Source organism: Rhopalosiphum maidis, chromosome 1 (assembly GCF_003676215.2).
Source record: "Rhopalosiphum maidis isolate BTI-1 chromosome 1, ASM367621v3, whole genome shotgun sequence".
NCBI classification, from domain to species: Eukaryota; Metazoa; Arthropoda; class Insecta; order Hemiptera; family Aphididae; genus Rhopalosiphum; species Rhopalosiphum maidis.
In genome coordinates this window covers 15,029,880-15,053,996 of record NC_040877.1, presented here as the reverse complement: position 1 = coordinate 15,053,996, position 24,117 = coordinate 15,029,880, and the positions used below count along the sequence as shown (strand labels likewise).

At 31.4% G+C, this 24,117-nt stretch overlaps 1 protein-coding gene across 1 annotated transcript in view; it reads right to left on the bottom strand.

Moving 5' to 3' along the window:
- Positions 1 to 3,890: 3,890 nt before the first annotated feature.
- Positions 3,891 to 24,117, bottom strand: part of LOC113561352 (adenylyl cyclase 78C-like) — a 122,766-nt gene continuing 102,539 nt past the window's right edge. Inside the window, 12 exon segments of the mRNA XM_026967707.1 lie at positions 3,891 to 5,623; positions 16,031 to 16,247; positions 18,806 to 18,951; positions 20,011 to 20,125; positions 20,528 to 20,634; positions 21,469 to 21,595; positions 21,789 to 21,899; positions 21,901 to 22,113; positions 22,115 to 22,306; positions 22,568 to 22,867; positions 23,106 to 23,297; positions 23,379 to 23,437. Coding sequence (XP_026823508.1) covers positions 5,115 to 5,623; positions 16,031 to 16,247; positions 18,806 to 18,951; positions 20,011 to 20,125; positions 20,528 to 20,634; positions 21,469 to 21,595; positions 21,789 to 21,899; positions 21,901 to 22,113; positions 22,115 to 22,306; positions 22,568 to 22,867; positions 23,106 to 23,297; positions 23,379 to 23,437 — 2,288 coding nt within the window. The 3' untranslated portion in view covers positions 3,891 to 5,114.

The following is a 24,117-nucleotide window of genomic DNA, read 5'->3' as shown; positions in this document are numbered from 1 at the left end:
AAAATTCCAATTTTGAAAAATTGTATGAACGATCCGAATGGTTGTTATTCGTTTTATAACGAACAACGCTGCTTACCTGAGGGTACTTTGGTCAAATCGTGTAATAACAGAAGACCGCAGATGTGTGATAGGACGGATAATGTACAAGGGTATAGCTATGAATCGATGTTGCTTAATGACGAACAAGTGGATATATTTTTAAAAATTTTAATTGTATTTATCTTATCTTACAGTAATAGAAACACAATATACACATGTAGGTAAATAATAATACGTAGGTAGGTACCTAAATATATTTAAAGATCGTTGGTTCAATCGCACTGTACAAAATGGGAATAATTTATATTATAACGAACATCGAAAAATACACTTATGTACGTCTTACATAAATAATAATATTGTTATAAATATACGGACGAGGGCTGTGCATTAGCATTCAAAAGCAACGAGGCCGTCACGAGGGGGCGGATAAGAATAATGTAGGTACGAACTATGAACATAGCAGCAGTGTACGATATATTAATATATTATAGCTATAAGTAACAGTAACCTTTAATAATGTTGGGCTTGGCTGATACCTGTACACCGAATTATTCAGTTTAATTATTTGCGATTATTGTATACTATCGCGAAGATGTATGTACCTATGTAAACTGGTAGAGTGTTTGTAAAGTATATTACTGAGGTTAAGAAAATATGATGAAAGGCGTTTGCAAATTTACAATAGGCGCCTACCGTAGTGTACTCTAATACAAATACATAGGTATATATATTCATTGCTGTACCCAGAATGGCTTCGGGGCTAAACTCCCCCCCCCTCCAACAAAAATAAGGAAAGTAAGAAAATTAGTAAGTCTCGTCGAACAAAAATCCTGAGCGTGCCTGTTGTATGTATACAATATAATAGATATTTATAAATTCGGAGTTCGAATTGTATGATAAGTCGACGATAGATGTCCTACGAGTTGATTCCGGGATTAACACACAGACCATCATAATATATATATATATAGGTATATTATATGGCTGACCGAAGAAACGTGTAATACGATCAAAAATACGAAAAACTAGTAACTACTGTTACAGAAATTGGTCTATACAGTACACTTTATTGTATATAGTACCTACATTTCGTTCAAAACTAATGACCGACGACGTCCGCGTCGACGCAGTGGCGTATCTATATATAATAAGTATACACGGAAAATGCTTATCGAAAATCGGAATTATCGTAAACACTAAACAGTGTATAATTTTAAACTCGATATTTGAATTAGGGTATTCATAAAATTAATATTATGTACCTACAACGAATCCGTTTTATAGATATTATGGGTTTATGATTATAACATCAATGTAAATTGTAAGTATACAATTTAATAGGATAGGTATGCCAGAAACTATTTTTTTCTGAACAAGTTATATTGTGATGGATAGGCATCGACGTTCCTTAAATACCTATTTACATTGAGCGGTACACTTGTATAATTTTAGTATGGAACTTATCCGTATGTTTGTTTTTGATCACAAGAGAGATTGATTAAAATTAAAAAAAACCAGCGTCGAGGTGAGAAATAAATTGTTATCATCATTTCACCCCGGGTAAAAATACACTGCATCGAAGGAAACCGATCGTGTACATATACAAACATTTTTCCTAGTTTTTAGAAAAATTGGAGGAAGAAAATCGATATGAGTATTTTAAATAATCAGAATGAGTAACTAATAAAAAAATATGATAACTAATGATACTCATACTTATGATTAATTTTTATTATTTTACAGTATAATTTAGTGTTACCTAATAAATGAGTATTATGTTTACAATTATTACGATTTTTTAAGGGTCACGAAGAGTTGAATTTAAAATGTTAGGGTCACACGCTTATAAAAGGCTGGTGAATCACCGCATTACATTCTATAAGTATCTATACGAAATCTTAATATTTTTTAAGCGTTCGTTCGTACCTATTATAACCTATTATGGGTAATAGGTGTGTCCATAAGTTCCGTATCATAATAATAATAATAATAATAACAACAACAACAATAATAATAATGATTAATAGTAATAGGTTATATCTTATATCATACACGCCGCTTATATGTTATATTGTACATTACGACTAGATTAAGTGAGGACCACGCTTTTGGGTTTTCAATTACTGCTTATATGCATAATATAAATGGGTAGGTATATTTTGTTATCAAAACATTTGTACATTTTTAACAACTTTTCAAGAAAAACAAAAATCTGATTTGTTCTTAATTAATTTTCATTTTAAGACCCATCATTTAAATTTTGGTTGAATTATAGCATTACCTACTATATAAATTAAATACTTTAAGACTTAAGTCTATTATAGTCTATCTATTATATATATTATATAATATACAGCCATACACTATACAGGGTGATTTACCAATTATGCTCACCCTCATTTTTCATTTAAAAATGAATATCATTTTAAGAATATTTGTTTATTCTAAAATATAAAATATACTTAATGACCATATTTCTAAATTGTTCAGGTTTTTGTACTACTTAACAAACGTCCTATGGCAGGGGCGCACCCAGGAATTTTTTTCTTTTTTTTTTTGGGGGGGGGGGTCTGAATTCAAGTCATTTATAAATATTAATAGTATTTATACACAGTATTTATATACCTAATCAAATTATCAAAATGTTTGGGGCTAACCATTGGGGGGGGGGCTAAAGCTCGTTAGCCATCCCCTTGGTTGCGCCCTTGTCCTATGGGAATAAAAACTCTTGTCTTTCAAATGAGAACCCCATTTTTTACTGTAAATTATTTTTTGAAAATGTTGGTGTGCCTAATTTCTAAGGAGTAGTTTTTCAGCTATTAAAATATTTATATTAAGGATAATAGTCCTTAGAAATGGTTTTATAAAAATATAAAATAAATGTAATAGGTATTGAATCTAGTGTTTATTATACCTGAATAATTTTCACAATATTATAAATGTTGATAGATGGATTGATATACATTTGGTTTACCTTTACTAAAACCATATTACCATCACATTGGTAGTATAGTTCACAAATCTTCCAAACCCATTACAATAATGGTTCTATTATCCTTAATACACAAAGTTAAATAATACAATAAATATCAATAAAAAAAAAAAAAAAAATACTATTAAAATTTACATTTTGATACGTCAGAGGCGGATTCAGACCAAAATAACAGGGGGGGCGATTTTTAAAGGGCACACATTAATTTTGATAAAGTATTAATTTAGGTGCATACATAATACATATGTTACTTTCCACAGTCTCGTACAGAACAAAAAAAATATTTTTTATAATAATAGTAGTAAAAAAATATATCACTATAATTTTGTTACCCTTGAAGTATAATTACGTCAATAATTAAAATCAGGGACTTAAACTATTTTTTTTTGAGTGAACGGGGGGGGGGCGATCGCCCCAATCGCCCCCCTCTGGTTCCGCCACTGTGATAGGTAATCATTTTTAAAATATTATCTATTAAATAATTTATAGTAGAAAAGGGAATTCTCATTTAAGAGACAGGAGTTTGTATCTCTATGGGATATTCATTTTTCGTAGCACAAAAATCTTGTCATTTAAAATATGGCCTTTAAGTATATTGATAAATTCCCGACATCAGATTTTGAATAACTGCGTTATTGAAGAATATGAAAGGGTGAGCAATAAGCACGTTCAGCGAATCATCCTGTGATAAAAAACTTTTTAATTTTTTTTAAACCTTAAGTGACAAAGGACCCTTTTAATAGATTCTAATGTTTTACATATACAATATCAAAATAATATAGTACTTGTAATATTTGTACCAACAATCCAATTATATTTCATTTATTAAATCCAATAGAATAAATAGGTAGTAAATATTAAAAAAAAAACTCAAATTAAAAATGAAAATTTGATTATTTTTTTTGAAAAGTTAAAAATGTAAAAAGGTACCTTTTAATAAATACCTACCCATTAAACATTTTTAATACAAACATTTTGTACGCACGTTGTTTAGATATGGCCGAGTATCTTATATAGGTATTCAGTCAAAATATCCAAACTTAAACAATTTATTAATAAGGATTTTACGTCGGTATTAGATAATAAAGTTAATAATAACGGAATAATATAATCTAAGCTCATTAAACTCAGCTTATCGTATAAACAGTGTGTTATATATGACGTGTAGTCGATATTAGCGGAACATTCGATTTTCAAACTTAATAAGACGTATTATTATCAATTCAATATAATTCAATCGATTTGTTTAATATTGATTCAGGTTAATATTATCGATGTATAAATGTTTGAAAATTATAATTGCGAAAATGTGACTAGAACAAGCAGCTGACAAAATAATAAGAGCACAACGTACGTGAATTGGGTATTATTTGAACTGTCACCGTGGATCAAATCAGACTTATAATAATTATTAACAGTTCAGTGTTACGAACGATAAATCTTCGAATTTGGATTATTCTTATTTACTTTTTCAAAACCTCTTTTACCGGCATACATTTTTCCTGGATACATATTATTTCGTCTGTGGATATTTTGACCTAGAATACTTTTATGACGCTATATGAATATTTCTAAATAATGTTATGTCTGTCAAAGGAAATAAATTCACCATAATGTACTGTATAATATTTTACTCTATACTCAAACATGTGACTCATTAGATCCTTTTCAACAAAATGGTGTGCAGTTATTAAAATCGCCGTCGGTCTACCCTCCCGGCCCTCAAACTGCGAGTTTTGCACTCGATAGGACGCGCCAAGACATATATTTTCTGTGGGTTTATTATCATAATATATACATCACGCACAATTTTTCTTATACATAATAATATACTTAATGTGATTTTAGAGGTATTTATAACACACACGTAATAATTATTGACAAATCAATATAGAGAACAGATGGTACTTTAACAAACCTTTCGATCGTACCCCATCGAACGTTCGCTTTCCGTTTAAAACAATATTCATATAATAATAATAATAATAATAATAATACGGACTCTGTTCCGCTACAATAGAACGCTGCACTCGACCGCCGCCGCGCTGCGTCTACCCGCACCGGTCATCACTCATCATCATCACCTCGGGAACGAGTCGACGGCCGCCGCCGCCGCCGCGGAGCTGCGGGCCTGGAGGTTCATGGACGCCGACCTGGGCGGGCTGCGGCGCGCCGGCGGTTTCTCGGCGATGGGCGACACCGACTTGCAGTACCTGAGCGACGTGGCGGCGGTGACCGGCCTGTGGTTCTTACTACGCGAGTCCACCCGGGCGACCACCACCGCCGTCGCAGCCGTCCCGTTGTCGCGTTGGTGCTGTTGCAGCGCGCCGCCGAAAGCCGACGCCGACGACAACAGACGGCTGCCGCTGGCCGCGACGGCCCTGGCCACCGGACTCGGTCCGCCGTCGTCGACACCGTCGCGGAACGTCTGCTGCTGTTGTCGCTGCTGCCGCTGTTGCTGCTGTGATTGTTGTTGTTGTTGTTGGTGCCGGTTGGACACACGAAAACTGCTAAAGTTCACCAACCGGCCGGGTTGCGTGCGGTGGTACTGCGACTTGGTGCGCGTCAGGTTGTTGTTGCCTGCAACATCTGCAACACGCGCTCGCATCAGTCAAACATCATCGTACACGACGGGACGTCCAGTTACAGGTGTCGTGGGCGGTGTAATTGTTATGTTATTGTGCATTTATTGTTAATATACGTATTTATGGTATCACATTATGGCGGGCGAGTCGCAAGGACGACATATTAGGTTAGGTGTAAGCCGGTGCGCGGTGGCGCGCCGTGATGTCTTATGTCGCGGGTAAGCGTTAAAATAAAACACTTCTAGTTAATCTCAAAAAAAAATATGATATTTTATTGATACAACACCTACAGTGGAACTTTGATTATCACCGGACTAAAGCCCTGACAAATATAATCATCAAAAATGTAGACGGTAAGTCGGACGTTTGAACGATTTCGAAATTTTATGTTTTTATGAAAACGAAACGAAAAAATTGATTTTTAATTTTCGCGCATCGTTGTACACGTGCGTGTATTATTTTTATTATAAAATGCCGTGGTGCGCGTACCTCTGGGGGTACGTGAAAAAAACTTATTTCATAATATCTTATTTGTATTGTGTGTGAATATACGATAAATTGGCATTTGGGCGTACGTAAAGCAGTGGTAATAGGTCAAGGGGTACGTACACGAAAAAAGGTTGAGAAACGCTGCTACAGTGTATAATAATTCAAAAACATTGACGCGATCGACGGTCGTTTAAAATAAATCAAATTTTTTCCAACGATGTATCATAATCAACCACTTGACTCGGCGATCAAAATCAAACTGATACCCGACCGAATGAATTTATCACACATTATCGAATTCTATTTTTACCATTACGGAAATTTTCAACAACGATAAATGTTTATTATTTATAATGATAAATATTTTTCATTTATTAAACAATAATTATTTTTGAGTATCTATGATGGTTGAACGAAGTTCCGCTGTATTCTAAACGTATTTATTAAATTTAATAAAAGTGTATTGACGATGTTCATTTTCCGATATGCAGCGGCGCAATTTTGAAATTACGTTTTTAAAATTATCGATGAGTCCTGATCGACGCGGCAACATTCTTGTAATACCTAGTGGTTAGTGCTCTCATCGTAAAGAAACAATAAATAAATAAATATTGTCTGTACAAAAAAAAAAAAAAAATAATAATCTCACTTCTTTCGAAAAATACTGATAAACTGTTATAAATTGAATAGTCGTACAAGAATTAATGAATAGTAATCATTTTAATGACGGATTAGTCACATTGTCGTTTAACATAATGAATGTTAAGCTTTTTATTTCATCCTTTTCTGCCAGCCATGCCGTTTACCTAACTTGTCCTGATCGCACGCCATCGGTGTAAACATATTAATTAATATCTTAACGAATCGCCGTAGAGAGCTATAATGTGGTAACCGTTAAACACGATTTAGGTATAGTGACCAACGATTGGTCCATTAAATTTCAGAGAACCATTAAATCAATCGTTTTTTTTTCATGTGATCCGGTATAATATTTTATACTCGTATATTTAATTATAAGTTGTATACTCGCACGAAAGTCTTTCTTCAGGAACTGAAACCTCGACGGGTTTTTTAGTTCGGTTCCTGTTTTGGTAGGTACGGTTCATAGGAAATACATAAATGGTGCTTTCAGTACTTAAAAATTAAAAGCATATGTCTGTATAAATATAGTTATTAGGTTTTAATTAATTTCAATCTCAATGAATGATTAAAAAAAATAAATAGCAAATCAAAACGATCAAAGCCATTGACGTCGCGGTAAAATACCTATTTAGGATTCTCAAAATATTGGTTTTGGTTTCTAAAATATTTAAAGTAGGGTTTTAATTAAAAAAATTGTTTATAGTTCTTTTCTGTACAGTTCGTACGCGCCGAGAGTATGGACGACAATCGTACTTTCCTTACTCCCTCACGTTACGAGCGACGGGCATTTACTTCATATCATATAAAATACAAGAATACAACTGCATTTATGAAGCGACGACTGGTTTTCAAATCTTAGTATTCATATTTACGTGACGGTATTGTCGCATATTCATAACGATTTTTATAAATAGTTGACAGTTGCATATTTGTGACATTAAAGGTACGGTTTCCCTACAGCGTCCAGTGTTACCTACTAGTCTGGACATAGTAAGTGCCATGACGCCGCAGGGAAACCGTACCTTAAAGCTTTTTATGCTGAGCTAATTAAAAATCATCACAACTAAAGACGTGTTAGACATATTAAAATGCAGGTTAGCAGCTAGGCCCAACTATTACGAGTTTCGTGCACTTAAAAAAAATTATTAATTTATTAATAATTAAACACGCGGAAAAACGTATCCGAGATTACATAATATCGATATAGAAATTAAATAGTCAATTTTGTTGGCCAAAATTGAGCTACTGAATAAGTGTAGTTCTTTAAATTTAAACTTATCTTTCATATTTGTCACAAGGAATAAGAAAAAACAAACATTTAAATCTCATAATATTTATAATAATTCATTCACATTGATTATTGTTTGTATATAGGTATAATAATGTGCATCAATGTATCATATTTATTATACATAAAAATGTTATACTAAATCAGAGTTCATTAGATAATCTAAAACAGAAGAATCGAGATACTATAAAATCCACGGGAGTCTTTAGATTGGAGAGAAGTTGAAAAAAAAATCAGATATAATGAAAAAATCACTGGCACTCATATTTGAAAAGTATCACATTAGAAACAAAACCGTAGAACAGAACAAACCGTTCATTAAAAATCACGAACTAATATTATATATATATATATGTATGTTAGGAAGTCCATAGTTAAATTATAATAATAATGATTACTTAAAAATAGAATAAAGCAAAATTATAAAAGGCGAGACATAATAATGTCTCATAGGCCATAACGCAACGGTAATCACTACAGTTTTCCGATTCTCCTTGCACGTCTGTTTGAATGAGACAAATTCAACATCGACTTGGTGTGTCTGCAACTAGTATAGATACTATACTATACTATATATTTCAATAATAATAATAATTAAAAAATAGAAGCTATTTATAATATAAATATAAAAACGAAACGTTAGTATATGTTAACATATTATTATTACATTCAAGTATGGTAAAATAAATTTTATTTAAATATAATAAAACCAAATCATTTATATGCGTTTTAATTGGGTATGTGCTGTCTCATTAATGTTTCGAGTTATGGTACTTCGCTACTGTTATGGTTTTACTCTTTTACCTTTATAATAATGTATATTGTTTTCAACTACAATAGAAAAAGCGCCATCTTAATTTTATAGGACATGCTCCAACAGAGTTTTATGCCAAAGTGATAAAATATATAATGAATAAAAAACAAATTAACACACGAAAAAAATAATATAAGTTCCGGGAGGTGATGGTATATCACTTTCCGTATAATTGCGCCACTGGGCTATATTGAAAACGAAATAAATACTCATTTATTGTGCGCGGACGTGAAATAGTTGCTCGGCAATATTGGAATTCGCCCAAAACGTATACAGCAGCCGACTGCAAAGAAAACGACTGCGGTCGAAATACCGATTGGAAAAAAACGTTTTAGTCGTGTATAGTTCAACCTACGATAAAAATTTGACGTGCTTCGCACAGAATAACTGAACGTCATTCCTTAAATGTTTTTATCCAATTGCGGTTCAACATATAATCAAACTTGCTGGGCTCTCCGTATACCTTTATTTGTATATATAAAATATAGTTATATTTTTCTTCTCGTAGGTTTTTCTCGTCGTATTAAAGCTGCGAGTCATAAAAAAAATCCTCGTTTTTCTAAACGGTATATAGGTAGGAACATCACATATTAACATGCATGTAAATGTCACACCATGTAATATAATGTGAAAACATAAAACGCACGTTTTCACTTTGAAATTTTGTTCCGCTTTAACGGAGTATGGTACACTCGTATACAAAAATTCATCATAATCTTTCAAAAATATTAGACATGTAAACTTCTATAAAAATATTTTAATGCATAACTGTTGTATTTGAGTGCACATTTACATTTTATATAATAAGTATCTGTATATACATGTACTACATTTCAAAGTTTAAGTTAAATATAATATATTATTTAGTTACTTAAAAGTTGAAGTTTGAAAAAAAAAATAACAAGGATTAAATAAAATATGTAATATATATATAGATGTATAGTAACAAAAAGAGATTTTTCATACTTTTTTTTTCTCGATGATGAGCATGGAAACTGAACACGCTGCACAAGATAACGAATGTATATATATATAAAACACACTATAAATAATTATATATCAGTTCAGAAAACGTGAAAAACCGAGAAAGTTCTAACGTTTCATTTTGTGATACGACGGCGAGTAGATTATTGCATGACATAGGTAACATAGTTTATTTATTATAATGCTTTTACATAATGTAGTGTTTTGTTTCGCAACCGAGACGTGATTGTGACCAAGGAACTGTATTTTCTGCATGTGATGACTATATATTATTATATTAGGTCCAAAACGGATCCCCGCGTCGACAACGGTTTTGGATATCTCACACGACCATCCCGTAACGGACCGTGCTGCTGCAGTGTGTAAATATCGATTTTATATTCTCACACGCGTGTCATCATCATACATATTATATATATCTGCGCCCACTGCCTGATCATTCCTGTAATAATATGTGAATTTTGTTGAAAATAGGGGTGGTCGACGACGTTCTGCAGAAAATCGGGTGTCATCTGATCGAAAACAGAATAAATAAATTCAATATACAGCGAGATTGAACAAAATTTTTCATACGGGTATAATTCTTCGCTGTAAGTACGAAACGTATAATCGAGAATTAAAAGGAACTAATTTGGAAAATTTTCATTCAAGATAAATAATAAACAAATGGTGAATATTTATTGGGCAAGATGTTGTAAAACCGAACGTTGATATTTTAACGATGTATTATAATTCATAATTGTCTGGACATTTTACAAAAAAAATATTGTGAAACACGTGAATGAAATTGTTCAAAAGTATTTATGTCTCGTACTATGATAGACATTTTAATATCAATCATACTATGTCGACGGAGATTCAAATAACATATTTTGCCATTTGTTTTTAGAAATTCACAATAATTTCATACTGTTTATTTACCGATTTACAGCTGTGTGATAGTTTCGACTTGAACTTTTGATCTACGATAGGTACTTTGTTATGATAAATCGTTATTATAGTGATGCGTTGATACTACGAATATTTTCATTTTATTTGATTATTTTTATTTCGATCTCGAATAGGATGACCCGATTTTCTTATTAATCACGGCCACTGTTGTTTCCAACAAACTAATGCTGTATAGGTAGTGACATTTAAACACAGTTAAATTGACTGTTCATGGCTACATGCAGCTAACGTCACACTGATGTCTATATAATAATACAAATAATACATAGATAGGTATATATAATATACTATAGCGGAACAGACAAATTACAATAACAAACGAAAAGCTCCTGAAATGTTATTCTAACGACTAGGCCGAGAATAGATTTTGCTGGATTCCTGTGAACATTTAACACACTTACATTAAATGCGCCAGATAAGTTTGTAAAACGTTTCAGTGTAAATCTCAAACACAACTGCTTTTGTGTTGATTTAAGTATTTTTTTACGACAAAGTAAACATATATGTTCTATATTAACGTGTTGGAATATTTGTATAAAAACAGGTAATGTGTACCTAAAGAATTACAGTAGTGTTGTTGTTTATGCATCCGTGAAGTAAGGATGATTGTCTTGTGATATTTTTTTCTAATAAATTACTAGTTGGATATTAAAAGATCTAACAAATTTTTAAAACGAAAGATAAACATGAAAAAGCTTTTGTAATTAATTTTTGAAAAGTTTATTTCTTTTTGTCGTTGCCCATCGGTGTAATAGTTTAAAATTTAATTTTTAGATTTATAAAGAAAGCATTGTTTACCAACACCTTTATATGACCATATATTTATATTACAGAGCCAAATCAAAGCAAACGAAACCATAAATGAACAATAATATAGTTATTAAAAACACAAAACAAAAATTTAATTTTCAATGGTACTAATAAGTTAGGTTAAGTTAGGTCAAACGTACTAAAATAGTGTAAAATATTATCGAGGTTTAGCGCCTTGTTACATTAACTTAAATAAATGTGTGTATTTTGTATATATTATACAATAATTTAATGATTTGTATAGTCAATAAATAATGGTTTTGAAAAAATGTGTTCATAAAATGAACATCAAGATCCTCTAAAAACATTTTTTTTTTTTTTTTAAACAATAGTTTCAATAAAGTTAATTAATTAATTTTTATTTATTGATATACAAACACAAATTAATTATATATTGTTATCAACATTTTTGTTTCTCGACATTGATTCTTAAAATATATATTTTTAGAGTGTAATAAAGATATTCGTATATAGCAACGTGGTGTGGACTCTAGAGATAAAAACGTTATGTAATTATTTTAGACAATAAGTACTTTGAAAACTAGAGACTATCTATTTAAATACTAAATATAAACTGTGACAACTGTGGAATATAATATAATAGTTGAAATTATATACTGATTATAATGAGGTAATATTTTAGTAAAATTCTAGAGATTTAACACATAATTTTTTCTTCAATTAAGAGGTTTCAGTTTTTCTCACCCGATTTTCAAATCAAAAATTTAACTATGCACTTAATTTCTCTACTAATTTATTTTTTCAATTAGTTTAGACATTATTATATTTATTTATTTATTCAATTAAATAATGTACTTTTCTTTTAATGATCAATCAACATTAATGTATAACATTTTTTTATTGTACCAAATAGGTTACGAGTATAATAAACTTAAATGTTGTAACAAATTCAAAAAAAAAAATAATAAATAAAATACCTATTATCCAAAACTTTACAGCATCAAAATCATACACGATGAAGTACTAACATATCAGAAACAGTTTATATGAGCAAAACGTAATGGCATTAAACAGTTAAAGAAATAATTTTTTATATTAAAAGTTTTAGCAAAAATAAAAAAAAAATATCATTAAAGTCGAACTCTTTAGTTCTAAAACTACTTAGCGAAGTAGGTATAAACAGTTGAACAAATAAATAATTTCTATTAAATTATCAATGGTTCCCGTAACACACTTCTGCGAGTATAAATTAAAAAATAAAATGTTTAATCAATATGTATATATAAACTATGTATATTGAATACTGTATAGTCCGGAAAGCCAATAACGAAAATCCATCTATTATTTGTTGAAAAATAAAAATTCAGTTATTAGTAAAAGTAAATCGTTGGATAATGAATTATTTTTTATGATGGTATAAAAATATGTCAAACACGTACCTATATCTTTATATTTTTTGTACAGGTTTTTATTTATGGAAAAACGTCGGCTGTCAGAAAAAATGTATGTATTGTGACTCTTTTCAACAGTAAAAACTCACTACATTGGAAGTATTGGTAGTTAAAAAAATATTTTTTATACAATTTGTAGTCATCATAAAACAAAAATATTGAAAAAAAATGTTTTCTATTTTTATCGTTAGTTATTCGTAGAACTGTTTTGAATCACAAAATGTATTTTAATTTTATGTTCCAAAATAGAATGTTTTTCTGCGAATTTATATATCGAAAAATCCGATTTCAGACGAGTAATTAATTAGTTATAATTTATAAGTATTTAAAGTTTAGAGTGGAGTTGAGCGGTGCAGAAGTAGTACCTTGCACATTATTGGTATACTACAGTTTTACTTTGTGCCGTCGATCATCAAAACTTTAAACATTCTTAAGAAAAAAACAATTTAAAAAATGTTAATAGTTTTCGAGATAATCAGTGTTTACTGCTAAAAGAATTACCTGGTAAATATAAATTGTTTCCGTAGAAATTATTTTGCATTATGAACATTGTAATTTTTACATATTTTTTTACTAAATAAATCACGGCTTACGGGTTTACATACATCAGCTGCTTAGTGCTTACTGCTTATTACATTTGAATGTTGATTTATTAAAAGGTACTGGTTTATTTGATTTTGGTAGATAGGCACACGGTATTCTATAAATACCTAGTATTATATTATTATTATTGTAATTAATCTCGTTTTTTCGGTATTCACAGCTAAATCGGTTTATTGCGTTATCACGACGTTCATATTATTACAGTTATGTTGTTATATGTACATATAATATTATTGCGACGATTATGACGTTAGGATTAAGTCGTTATAACAGTATACCACGCAAACACGGTAATACTGTACACTCGATAGATATCCGTTCAACGATTGCGTGGGATTAATGTTAGATATTAGATTATTGCATGAATAATAATACTTGAATAATATTATATTGCGGTTTTCAACAGAAACCGAAATCAAAATTTTTTAAATTGTGGTGGATATTTTATCTCGCAAGACATATTACAAGACACAAAGTATTATGACCCTCGTATTTGATCGATTTAAGACTCTTCAAACTAATCTTACCAAGTTACCTCGGTAGTCACAAGAGGTGTTTTTACGACAGCTTGTTCTAAAGGTTAACCTTACTTAACCAGATTTCTCACAATATCCTAGCTGCACATAAATACACATAAATATCCAAGTTGAAGAGTTAGTAGAAAATCAGTCGACGAAAAAAATTGTAATTATTTTTTTTTCTTTGTAAAATTGTGTGAAATAAAATAACAAATTATCTTTCTATCTTTTCGTTTTCCTTGTATTATAATATCTTGACCTCCACGGACAATTTTGGACTAATACTGTCAAAGATTCGGTTCGACGTATAAAAAGATTGAAGATCCCTAGGTTTGTGGATATCGGGTGTTGTACGACAAAAAAAAAAATCACCCTGTATCTTAGACATAAATCCTTTTCGGGCATCTTGTTGACCCCGAGATTCGTGTTACACATAATACGTTTGCCCGAACATCGTGTCATTATAATAATCATTATTATATCTACACGTACGCTGTACGCTATATATTATTATATTCACGACGACGGGTACAAAGTATCATATTACTGTAATAACCGAATCGCGAGCAGATTCAACAAATCACATATTATATCGTTGTCTACCTAGGTATCTATTTATCTAAATATGTGTATAAAAATGATTGTTTCTTTGTCCGCTATGGGCTAAAAGAACTGTACTGGACCGTTTTCAATAAAAGTTTATATCAATAGATTCCTCGGTACCTACGAGGGTTGTCGTAGTTTATTTTTTCAACTCTTATATACCGCTGTGCTATAGATCACATAATATGTATTATTTAGATTTGGCTCCTGAAAATCGAATATTTATTTTCTTGTTTAAATAAATAGTTGCCATTGATTATAGATTATATTGATATTATAGAGATATATGGAATAGTCAATTTAAAAAAAAAAAACCAATCTTAAAATCAAATACTTATGGTCGTATCTTGATGATACATATAGCAACAACATTAAAAAAAAATATATATATATATATATATCGCCTTTTGCCCACGTCCCTGTCTTCCCGTAAATACGTCACTGCACATATACACATATTATGTAAAAAAAAAAAGCCTATAACGAAGACGATGCCAATATATTATATAATGTTGGTGGTTACTGGTCGGTGGTATATTCTTGTTGCGTATATATGTGTACAATGTTCATATATTATTATGGCCGCCGTTCTAAACGGTCGTGTAGAGTAGGCAATACCGAATTAGCGTAATGTTTTAGTATATTAATGCAAATGTTACGTTATTAGTTAACGGAGCATGATTGATGAGATCCAATTTGGTGGCGAAACCGTAAATAATTACGATGTATTACCGTCGATACAGTAATAATAATTATTATATGACCGCGTTACCCGCGATATAATCTCGCGCGTGTGTTTACTGTTTATATACTTATAATACATAACGACGGTGCAATTACACGGATTGGTATATGTTATATGATGTATATACAAACAATAAACATTTATCAACGCGACGTGGTATATTACACGAGTCACTGCACGCGACAATATCTTACTCGGGAGTTCGTCACGGACCGACTGAATAGTTCAAACACCGCGATGTGATTGATTCGTGGTTCGCACATTCTGTGCCCAATAATGACAACACAACACCTAAACCGTTTAATATATATATGCATCCAAGCTCGCGGTTAATGTTTGTTAATAAATCGCAGCGAAACAAGACAAATAAGTCGAAAAAATGTCGGCACACATAAGTAGCATAATGTACAACACTACGCGTACAGCCTTCTCTCGTCACCACAATAATAATAATAATAATAATAATAATAATATTAATAATAACAAAGCCGTACGCCCGTACTCATTAGGTATGTATTTTATTATTAGTGTTGTTAGTAAAAGCGCACTCACGATGAAAATGTCTTTTTTTTACTGTGTTTTGCCGGCGTCTGGCTTGCACCATCCCGTAGACGACGGTCGCCAAGCTGCTGATCTGACTCGACTGTCGGCTCAGGTTGTTCGCCACGGCTCCCTTTTTGCCCACTACGAAGTACGTTTTCATCTCGCCTTTGCCCTTGACCGCGATCGAGCCCCGGAACTCCGTCTCGTAACCCCTGTCCATCAGGATCTACACCAATGATGATAATAATATGTATTAACAATAAAAAATATATTATTAATAATAAACGCGGACAACAAAGTTTGATAACGCGTCAATATATATATATAGGCACATTACATGTATATTTTATATGTATCGAAAATCGATTATGGTTCTTAAATAAATAAAATTATACTTATAGATTTTATACGTATATACTATGTAGGTATAATAGGTATCCATGCAATATTATCGTATAAACTGAAGTTATGACATTCAATTATAATACCTATTGTACGCATAAATGAAAAAGTATTATTCACGTTGCTTCACTGTTTGGTTGTGCCTATACTACCAAAAGTGAAATTATTGTTTCTCGACGCGTTGATCAAATGTCAGGCATTCCGCCTTGATCTGACATATTGTATTACGCGAAATGTAATTTTCCGGAAGTGCACTATAGTGTACGTACCTCTAAAGATTACTACTGTATTATACATATATGTAGTTAACATACATTCAAAACATTAATAATTTAATAATCATGTTCTAACGCTGTTGCGTGCACGTGACAACATTTGAACACAACCCGTGCGCGGGACAATTTCGCATGACGTTATGATGTTACACGATGTAACAAACGACATAAATCTTAATAAACGATTCTGCAAAATATTACCGTTCGATGATGGCTGCGTGTGACGATGAAGACGTAGCCGTTTATTATCGAAAGAAATACAGTGTTCAAAGTTTAAAGTGTCCGACAGAAGAATATGTTTACATAAATTTGAAATTTATGTATACCATTATACGAGTATGTACTATGCGTCGAGCGTTCTGCAGAATAACAACACAGGTATACGCGCCTTGCGTGTCTACAATATAATGTAAAAACGCACGCATCATCCGTAGTCCAATAAAGTGAATTATTTTGTTTATTCCGACGGACCTGGTTGGTCATCTAAAAGGATAATATGCTTATAGTCTACCTCTGCACATTACACTATTTTATTTTTCAAATTGATCCGTAGTATCCAATTTTTATTTAAAAACAAAATAACATGAATAATGCATGAAACGCACGCGTAGGTATGTATTATGTAATATACCTACCCTTCTGTAATATGTTGTATTATTCTCCGATACAAGCTTAAAACTTTTCATCGTACTCTTGTGCATTTTTATTTTGATTAAATACATTTAAAAACAATCTCCACAAACAGGAGATATAATTCATGAAACTTTCACTCGAATAATCAATTAAAAGGAAAAAACAGTGGGATACACAGTTATGCCGGTCACAGTTGCAAGAACGGGTATTGTTGATCTCGTAAAACGATTCCAAGCAATCTAAGTATATCTCGCGGCTTACCCAAACAAAAAAAAGGTCAAGATTTTGTTTTTTAACACAGGCACTGGAATATATTATTTTTGTTGTTTTTTCCATAAACTATATTGATAAATTTGTAAAAAGGTTTTCTCAAAGTTAAACTTGTATGTAGGTAGGTACATAATTTCCTATAAACTTTTAGGAAACTTATTCTCGTTGAGCATAAAACACTAAGACAATTGAATTCGGCTAAGTAATGCATTGCTGATAAAATAAGGGCTTAGACTGTTTTAGAGTTGTGTTTTAGTTTATGTGGAACTATGTGCATGAAGTATGATTTACTCATATATAAACAATAAACGTTTCAAATCATTTATACCTATGCAGAAGGGTTTTGTTATATTTTATTATAATAGTTGTTGTAGACACTTGTAACCAAAATTATAATAATTATTGATTACATAGTTTTAGTTATAAGACATTGATAACAATTTTGTATAGGTACCTACGTTATCTATAGTCATCTATTAAAATATTAATAATAAGTTTTTATTAATAACTTATGTTGTTAATGAATTTAGTTAATTAATTAAATAAAGGAAATTATAAATAATAATTCAAAGCTTCTTTACGACTATACCTATACAGCGAGGATTTATTTTACTTTATTCTAAGGCACAATCGTTTGACAAAATTATTCTATAAGTACGTCACGTTACGTAGATTTATGAATTGATATTATGTAATGACATGTATAACATGTGTAGTACAACAATGATGTTTTTTAGTATACTCATGTAATACAAATTGCTATCGTCCTGCCAAAAACGTTTACAGTGAATACAATTTTTATTGTACCTATAGTTTGTTATTCGTTGTATGTGTGAAAAATATAATTAAAACAATTTAACAATGCAATAAATTAATGTTTTTTTAGACGCATTTTGTATAATTTATTACCCGTATAATTCTTTTATTTTAATTATACGTCATGTAAATTGCACATAATATTAGATTATTAAACATCGCGATACGATTATTATTTTTCAATTTATGAAAAGAGACAAAAAAACTCCGGAAATAAACTTTGGTCATTATAGCCGATGACACGCCGACGACAAAAACATAATAATATTAAATAAATGCGAACAACGAAAAGCGACGCCAAAACGGAATGATGTAAATATAAATAAATTATAATTTCAAAACGCCATTTGTAGTGACGTTAAAATTAATTCAATTACACGATTCTTACTTTGGCCGTGCTCTCGGGCACTTGTATCCGGCCCATAGTGCCCGTGGAATCCATCCTGGAAGCCTCGTTCACGGTGTTTCCCCATATGTCGTACACGGGTTTCCGCGCTCCGATGACTCCGCCCACTAGGGCACCGCAGCTTATTCCTGTCGGACACGAATCGATCGAAATAAAATAACGTTCATCAAAGGATGTAATTTATATACCAAAATAAATATACGGGTTTGATGTCTACAAAATGTTTTGTTTGTGCTCGTAAAACTTCGATATGTACATAATATGATCATCACGCCGTTTGCATTAATTTCGTCATACTTTGGTAGTTCGGTGTATATTCCATAGGGCGACCCTCACCGTTTGTTTATCCTAATATCCCCCGGACCCGGTATATGTACATAATATGTGTATAATGGTATGTACATTCGTCTAATCGTCTGTCTCCCGACTATGCGTTTTAAATATTGCTAGCGTATTTCTATACAACTAATGTTTACACCATTATACCGCAATTTGCTCTAGAAAATTGGCAGTTTCAGATTTTTAAGAGACATTACGTTTATTTTGTAGGTGAATCAAAAGTTAGAACGAACTACAATCTCATATGTATAGAAAAATACAAATTACATGTATGATTATAGGAATTATAGAACAATAATAATTGTGTTCTTATACGGTTTATACGGTATTAATTTTCTGAAAATAAAAATATACAAATACAACTGAAAGAAACTTGGTGAAATGTATAATAGGGTAGTAATTTTATTTTTGACCTTTGATTTTTAAAAAGAGTATAAGAATATTATATACCTACAGTATGAGTACTTCATTTAAATTACAATTGATTTCATGGATTTTTTTCTAATTTTATGAATTTGTTATAAAATCTATTATACAACAGCAGTTACTTGTTGTTATTTTACTATCTTTTATTGATATGTTTTTTTTTATTCCTTCTTTTATTCATAGCGAAACCTATTATAATTAGTTTAATATTAAATAATGTATAATTATTTTATATGGGGCTACGTATAAATTAATATCAACAGTATAAATAATAAATATATATGTGAAATATAATATTTTGGAATGATGATGGTTTATTTTTATGACGCCAGCTTGTTAGTTTGATCATAATGGACAAAATGTAGTATATTTGTCCATTAATTTAAAAAAAAATACTAACTATTTTTTTAATAATTACTTACCAACCCTGAGCTGAAAATTATTAAACGAGTGCACATTGACATCTTGTAAACATTGTTTCATAGCTAATGCGAAGTCGACAAGAGCGCAAAGGTGACCGTATTCGTCTTCTCCGTCCTAAAACAACAATATAATAAAAAATATGTATTAATATTATATCGATTATTTAGTGCTAAATTAAGTTTTTACGTATTAGCCTTTAAACTACACAAGGTCGAAAATAATATAAATTGTGGACATTTTAATTAAACATAGAATAATCAATATTACCTACAATAATATTTCCAAGAAAACAAAATTACTGGTCGATTTTTTTGAATTATATTCAGATAATTTTTAAACAATAGATATGTAAATGTTAAAACAATAAAAATATATTGTGATATTATGTTTTGAAAAACATTATAAAATAAATAAAATCCTATCAACCTAAATGATATTAATCGTATTAAATATATTGGATTTGACAGGTTAGAAACAATATTACATAATATTTAATAATGGTAATAATATTCTTGCCTTAACACCGGGATTTAACCCGGACGCGGCCATATAGCTTGCACCGACGGTTTTGATTTTTTCAATCGAACCAAATTTCGATTCCGATAACAATTCGTCGAAGTCAGCTGTAAAACAAAATAATTTATGACATTTAACTAACATCGTAATTTATTGTACTGCGTAGTCATACACGCACATTAATCATTAAACACTTATGTTCTTAAATTCTTTATCGTGGTACGCGTGTAATAAAAACCTTAAAACAGGTTAAAAGTTTAAAACTCTTTCGTGTGAAAGTTTGACCCTTATGAGTAGTAGACACACGACACTATTTCCAAAGGAAAAAAGAAAACTTAACACCGACCAAGTACACGCTTAATACCTATATATAATAGTTCATTAAGCGCCGTATGTATAATATATTACAATTTAGACCACGAATGCGGCGATAATCATGATAATAATAGCTATACTATATTATAGTATACTACCATAATATATTACAGCGCGCATTTAGGTAAGTGACAGTTTTAATCGAATCCAACATATACGCACTTAACCGACACAATATAATAAAACAGCAGGTACCCACAGAGTGCACGACATAAAATATAATATGATGTATAATATATTCACGAATAATGTATATGATACATATTTAAATAATATAAATATATGTGTATATAATGTATATATAGATCACGTGATGTCAAAACTGACGTTCACCCGTACAGCATCGACCGCCTGGATTACTACAGACTTCGTATTGTACAAAGTTCACCCTCCCCAAAGATAGCAATGGGTGAATGGGAAAAACAGGCTAAATAATATCATATTTTAATATGAGTAGATAGTACTCATTCTCTATCTACGTATAAATATATATATATATATATATAAATACCATTAGGCAATAATATTATTAAGACATACATCGTGTAAACGCCTCATGTGCTTACCGATTATTTCGTTCAGCAATCTGATGCACTCCATGCCTTTGTTAATGTCTTCAGAATAAAATTCTGTGAAATTTGGAATGCTTGCAAACATGACGCCAACCTTGTCGATGGACTGCGAGTACAGTTCCTGTGAACAAAAACGTGGTTATATATATAACTGAATGAGGTTAAAATAGCAGTCGCATGTTTATTGCCACGTGTCCGAGGGGATTGTATTTAAAGCATATTTGTGGTTCAAACCACATGCTGCTCATCGAGCCTCTCCTCCCCAACATCATGATAGGTTTTCATTTCAACATTGAATACCCGCTTCTACTTACGTCCGTAGTGTGCCTGCGTGAGGACGACAGGAAATGGTGGGCGACGTGATCGGGCAGTATATTGCGCAACAGTTGTCGGTTGTTGGTTCGGGTCTCACGCATTTCGGTCAAGTTCCCGTTCGGCTTCCCGTTTCCATAAAAAGTCTAGCCGGGAAGTGACTTCTACTAGCCGGGCGTGATAGGCCACTAGTACTAGGAACACGATCAACAGCAACAGCATCTGCGACGACAGCGGCATGGTCCGGTGTTCAGTGTCGGTCTGTGAGAATACCTGTGGGTAGGCTAGCGATGTGAGTCCTGTGTACACGGCCACCATGATGGATGCCTAAGAAAGTCTTGACCAGGAAGTATAGCTTGAGTGTGGTGGCTAAGGCTATTAGGCAAAGGACCCACGTGAACACTAAATACTCTGGGTGCACACAGTCGTTGGTTTCTTCTGTCCGGCGTTTTGTCCTTCGGCCGTCGTCTCCGTCCGAGTTGTCCACTTTCCTGATCAGGTGCTCGTCGGGCGTAAACAGCTAAATTAAATTAATGTACGTAAACATGTATGAAACCTACTGATTTAGACTGTAAATTAATTTTATTTTCGTTTTTTAACATTGAACGGAACGATCGCATTCGCTTAAGTATTTTATCCGTTGATTTACGTTGCTTAATTTTTATTTTACTTTAACAACTGACATTTTTTGGTCTGATTTTGTGAAGGAGGCGCTTTTAGATAGGAGACTTTACGTGAGTGTGTCGTTATAAACCACAATATTAACAGTCGAAATACTCACGAGACTAAGAGTGGAGGAAAAACATATAAGTCCGACTACAGCGCAAATGAACATTGTCCGCCTGAACCGGTTTTGCACCAATACTGAGGACATCCTCTGCAAAGCAGACGGCAAGTGCATGAACTCTTCTGCCATGACAAGTGTTAGCGCAGCGCAAAGCACAACGGTGGTGAATGCTAAGGCAACCAATAGTTTCATGCATCGGGGCAACATGATCGTTTGACAACACACGACCAACAGCCATATGATAAAACAACACGCCATGTTTGATTTAAACATGTCTTCGCGTAACTGACAAAACTAAAAATAATAATATAATATATCATCAGTGGTTATAATCAAATAATATAATTTTATTATTGAAGGTATGTTATTATATGATTTTAGTTTTGTATTGATAAGTTTTTATTGGCGAGAAATTTCTTTTAATAGAATTTTAATAATATGTATTATTATAATCGTTACGAAGGTAATAAAAAAGGATTGAATAAATACAATTTTTCATATTTAATATTCTATAATAAATTGGTGATCTTACTTTAGTTTCAATTTCTGGTTGTTTGAACCTTAATGTCCATCGATCTATGTTTTCGTTTCTCATTCTTTCATTACTCTCGACTTCGATACAATGATCCATAATGTCTTCGGCGTGTTCGACGTCTCCTTCGATCGTTATAGGAGTACCACATTCACCGTCTTCGATTTCCAATTCTTGATCACTTGTATTTAACTAAAAAAATAAAAAAATGAACAAATTCAACTTTATAATTTAGTTTTAATACGTTTTACTATTTTGGTATTTCAAACTTACGTTTTCAAATGGTATTTCCGGAGTCCATTCATTGCATTTATTGTCATCGATATAATCCTCTATAAATCATATTAAAATTAAAATTATAATAATCATTTTAAATAAAATGTAAGTACCCCATACTAAATTTGGTTTTCATCTAATTATTCATGTGAATTCTAATAATACTTAAATTCTTATTTTCTAATTATTGGATGCGTCTGCCCTAAAGATATTCAAAAAGAATTGCGTCAAAACTGATATGTTTACCTACTAAAATTTTACTGTTAGTTGAAATTTGGAGTGTATATTTATCAATTCCGCCTATTTCATATCGACTTCACAAAGCTTTAAATTAATACATACATATTTAATAGTAAAATTCATATTAATTTAAAAAAAGTTTGGTAGTTGGTTTAACGTGTAATGGTACCTATTATGTTAATAATTATTTTGAATTATATAAACTGTTTTATTTAAAATAATTCAGTTAAATATTAATGCAATGTAGGGCTTACAGGTATACTTATAAACAGTATGAACTATAGATAATATCCGATGGAATCGACTATTCCTTGATTTTATTAAATATTTGTTGTCACTGTGGCCTGAATATATAGTTAATCAATCAGACCTAATTTAATCATCAATTTAAGTTTTTTAATTAATTGCGAATTTTCATTATTTTTTTATTCTATAAACTATTTTTTTGTAATTTGTTAGTTGTTACGACTGAAACATTTTCAGTTGTATTTATTGT